The sequence below is a fragment of the Stylophora pistillata genome, chromosome 10 (assembly GCF_964205215.1).
Source record: "Stylophora pistillata chromosome 10, jaStyPist1.2, whole genome shotgun sequence".
Classification (NCBI taxonomy): domain Eukaryota; kingdom Metazoa; phylum Cnidaria; class Anthozoa; order Scleractinia; family Pocilloporidae; genus Stylophora; species Stylophora pistillata.
This window is the reverse complement of record NC_142528.1, coordinates 5,824,305-5,829,174: the sequence shown is the minus strand read 5'-3', so window position 1 is coordinate 5,829,174 and position 4,870 is coordinate 5,824,305. Positions and strand designations below refer to the sequence as shown.

At 41.3% G+C, this 4,870-nt stretch overlaps 1 protein-coding gene across 1 annotated transcript; it reads right to left on the bottom strand.

The window, feature by feature from the left end:
* Positions 1-3,143: 3,143 nt before the first annotated feature.
* Positions 3,144-4,670, bottom strand: LOC148721545 (uncharacterized). The gene has a single exon (XM_088736934.1). It carries the CDS (start codon positions 4,668-4,670, stop codon positions 3,144-3,146), a length of 1,527 nt encoding a protein of 508 aa, XP_088593060.1.
* Positions 4,671-4,870: the final 200 nt, after the last annotated feature.

Here is a 4,870-nt window from a genome sequence, read left to right as displayed (position 1 = left end):
CATTGAAGTCTTGTGGCCGCCCCTAAATTATGGAACGAGCTTCCTAGTAATATCAGGGACCTAAATCCAATTAATAAATTCAAGACGGCAGTTAATATCTTTTTAGACTAGCCTTTTTAGAGTGTTAGATGTTATGCTTATATATATATATCTTATATTTTCTACTTGTATTTATATATTTAAATTTACATTTACATTTGCATTTTTATATATTTGTATTAAGATCGTATTGTAATGCGCAATTGAAAATTTATATTGATAATTGCGCAATAGAAATTAATAAAATTAGTATTATTATTAATTCCAAGAAAAAACGGTGAATCAGATAGGGCTTTTGAATAGTCCTTGGTGTTACTTTCGCAAAGCGTTCTATTTCTGTTTGTTTAGCTATCACTCATTAACAGTTTTGTTACGTGTAAGCAGTTATTATTCACGCCGTGATTGCTAGGAATCAAATTTCGTTACATAACCTTTGAAATCGATTAAACGATTAAATCAGCCACTATCACGTTTTAATCAGCCACTATCACGTTTTAATCAGCCACTATCACGTTTTATCTGTGAGTTGCGCGATCCGCCTTTTTTTTTACTCTCGCTATCATTAGTTTCTTAAGGCTATCCTAGCTCCTATCAACTGCCACCTGCAGGAGCCAGATAAAAGTGAGTCTGATCACATATCTTGAGCTGTAATCGTTTTGTTTCATTAATGAGATCTGTGTTTCGTATCGGTATCCTTGATTTACATCTTGTAGCATTAGCTTACATAAGCCTTTCCTTTTTCTTTTTTAATCGTTTACCTTTAGTTCGAACCACACACAACTACATCTTCCGGTGCGTGTGGAAAATATCCTCGGATGATCTTGGAAATTAGCTGTCGTGTCGCCTATTCCGAAAGAAGGTAATCACGAAGAACTTAACAATAATAGGCCTATCTCTCTTCTGCCCATTCTTTCGAAAGTATGCGAAAGGGCTGCGCTTAATCAAACTAGACGCATATCTGCGTGAACTCGGGCTTTCAATATCGCACATCTGGAGTTATCTTTAGGGGACTGCCATATTGCCATCATTACTATCGTCACGCAATTTCATCATTGCCGGTCACGAATAAGTCCACTTATGTTTATTTATGTCTGCTGGAGTGTAATGAATGTTGTTATGGTACTAAACAACAATCAAAATAATATATTACCATATAGAAGTTCCTTGTTTCGACAAGGAACCTCTTTCCCGTTAGCCTTTGCATAATGTGGTGATGACGTGACATGGTTAAATTACCAGCTGAGTGAGAACTCGTGAAATTCGTGACTGCTAAACTGTGATCCGTTGTCTGAAACGACAGTGTCCGGGATTCCATGTCTACTGAATTGCTGTTTAAGGACTTGTATGACTGCCTGTGAGGTCGTGTCCTCAAGTTCGTCAACTTCAACAAAGTCTGAGAAGTAATCAACGATTGTGACGTAATTCTTTCCGCTTAATGAAAACAGATCTGTACCAACTTTGCTCCATGGCCTGTCAGGAATTTTATGAGATTGCATTGGCTGCTTAACATTTTTTGCTTGAAAATCGGCGCAAACTGGGCATCTCTCAACGACGGCTTTGATTTCTGAATTCATGCCAGGCCAGAACACGATGTCTTTAGCCTTCCTCAGGCATGCTGCAATTCCTTGATGACTTGAGTGTATTCTTGAAAGCATCTCCGGTCTCATAGCTTTAGGAACTATCACTCTCTGACTCTTAAACAGAATTCCATTGTGTAGCGAAATCTCTTCTCTAAAATTCCAGTAATCGCGAATTTGTACTGGGCATTGTTCTCTTCTCTCTGGCCATCCAGTTAAAACCGTGGTTTTCAGGGTTTCGAGAACAAGATCTTGCGCTGTACATTTCTGGAGTTGAGTTAGCCTTTCTGGAGCTACTTTAATAGAGTCCAAAGGGGTAAGTGTTTCAAGTTCCATGGCAAAAACTTGAAAGTTGTCTGACTTGGACGAACTATCGGCAAGTGAGGCTCTTGACAAATGATCAGCGACGTACATCTGTGCGCCTGGCTTGTATTTAACTTCTAGGTTGAAGCGTTGCAACCGTAACATCATCCTCTGCAACCGACATGGAGCTGAGTGTATGGACTTCTGAAAAATACTCTGCAAGGGCTTGTGATCTGATTCCACTTTTACTTTCTCGCGACCAGCAAGGTACTGACTGAATCTTTCACATGAGAAGACAATTGCCAGGCACTCTTTTTCAATTTGTGCATATTGCCTCTCGGTCCGTGACAGAGATCTTGAAGCAAATGCGACTGGTTGGCCACCTTGTAGCAATGCTGCTCCTAACCCATAGTCACTAGCATCACATTGTATGGTGACTTCTTCTGCCAAATCGTAGTACTTGAGCACAGGGTGTTTGACCACGAGTTGTCTTACTTCTTTGAATGCTTCCTCGTGTTGTTCTGACCAAATAAACTTAGCTTCCTTCGCAGTTAAATCTCTCAGTGGTTGTGCAACTTCTGATAGCCTAGGTAGGAACTTCGATAAGTAATTGACAAATCCTAGGAGACTTAACAGTTCTTTCTTTGATTGAGGCTTCGGCATCTCCTCCACGGCTTTTATTTTGTCTGGGTCTGGCTTCAACCCATTCTTGGTGATCAAGTGTCCCATGAATTTAACTTCGGACTTCCTGAGGTTCATCTTGCTGCTGTTTAGACGAAGATTTGCTTTACGAGCACGGTCTAACAGACCAAGTAAGTTTTCATCATGATTCCGGTTGGCTTCTTCGTCGTTCTCTCCATAGCCCATCACTAATATGTCATCTCTGATTACCTCTACTCCCGGTAAACCATCAAGTTTCTCGTGTAGCTTGGACTCAAATTCTTCAGGAGCTAGGTTGATGCCAAAGGGGAGTCTCAAATACTTGTAACGCCCAAAAGGAGTCCAGAATGTGGTCTTAAGGCTACTGCTTGTATCCAATCCAACCTGATAGAAACCATCTTTAGCGTCCATGGTGCTAAATACTTTTGCTTTGCTGAGTTTCGGTAGCAATTCATCCAAGGTGGGCATTTGAAATTTGGGACGGATGACTGCCTTGTTAAGATCTTTATGATCCAGGCAAATTCTGATCTTGTTTGGTGTGGTTACTACAACCATGCTACTGATTCACTCAGTGGGTGCGGTGACTTTCTCCACGATTCCTTTCTTCTCCAGGTCATCAAGTTTGGACTTAACTCTTTCACGTAAGGCAACTGGTACTCGACGTGGCGAGTGTTGCACTGGCTTCATATTGGGGTCCGTGACGATCTTGGTATCTCCAATATGGCCCAACCCTTCAAACACATCTCTGTAATCTCTCAAAATCCGATCTCTGGTCAGGAGACTGTTCTTAACAACATGTATAGATTCCTCTAGATCCACTTCAAACTTGAGAAGCTCCAGTTGTTCACAGGTCTCAGCTGATAATAGAGGTTTGTTAGTACTGTTAACAACTTGGAATCTTAGGTCTCTGCGGTTGCCTTTTCTCTCTGCTGTGAGTGTAATCTCGCCCATGGGAGACATCAAACTACCATCGAATAGCTTCAGCTGTGAGTTAGACTTACGTAGAGGAGGATCACCATTCTGGAGTAGTTGAACCAGGCTTCTGTGACTGATCACATTACAAGTTGCTCCAGTGTCCAATTGACATACAAGCTGCTCTTTGTACTTTTGATCTACTATAAAAGTAATGTTAGATGTCAGCTGTTTACCATAACCACTAACTGCTGTTATCTCTTCTAGCTGTAACAACAATTCTTCTGACTCATAACCTTCTGCTTCCTCGGCAACATGAACTCTCTCTTTGTTCGACTGACACATGTGAGCGAAATGATTCATTTTCTTACAAATTCGACATTGCTGCCCGTGTGCAGGACACTCAGTCGGTTTAGCATGCTTCTTTTGCTGACCACAATATTTGCATTTCCAAAATTTTCTTGTAGATTTCTTTTGTGTTGAAGGCTTCTTTTGGTATGGAGGTTTCTTGCCTTGTGCTGGTTTATGCTTGGCACGAACGAAATTCAGTTCGTCATTATCTTTCTTGTCAACATTTTGTATTGCTTTTAACTGATTCTTCGTTACTTCGTTTGATCTGCACATGTCGAGAGCTTTATCCAAGGAAAGATCTCTCTCTCTGAGTAGTCTAGCTTTCGTAGTCTTATCTTGAATGCCAATGACTAACCTATCTCGGATCATCTCTTCCGTAAGAGCTCCAAACTGACAAGATGATGCCAATTTCCTCAATCGATTGATAAAGCAATCAACAGTTTCGTCGGGTATTTGACAACAAGAATTAAACACATACCTTTCGTAGACTACGTTTCTCTTGGGGAGAAAATACTCTTCTAATGCTTTGAGTGCTGAAGAGATAGTAACTTCACCAGAGCCAAAATTAAGATTCCGAAAAATCTGGAGACACTCTTTTCCTATAACCGAACGGAACGTTGCTAACCGTATTGGTTGGCTCTTTTGGTCTAATCCTGTCGCTATTTCGTAATCTTGCCATTGTTGCTTGAAAAATTCCCAGTTATTCGGGATATCTCCACGACAAACCATAGCTGCTGGGACAGGGAAGTTTGTAGGAAAAGTGCTTATCTGTGGCGGTAGGGGAGCTTGTGGAGCTGGCGGTGGTGTAGCTTGCTCGCTAGACGACATCGTTTCGCTTTCCACGCACGTGGTCGATGAAGGAATTCGCCGTAAGTGACGTTCACTGCAGTGATTTTGCTTCGCGCCGCTCCCAGAGTTTCTTGAACCGACTAGACGCCGAACAAGGAAAAACTTCAGCAATGCAGCTAGCTAGAAGTTTTTTAAAAAATAACCACTTCTGACACCATGTTTCGACAAGGAACCTCTCC

Coding starts and splice junctions, on each gene's coding strand:
- LOC148721545 (XM_088736934.1), bottom strand. CDS start 4,670: ATGTCGTCTAGCGAGCAAGCTACACCACCGCCAGCTCCACAAGCTCCC.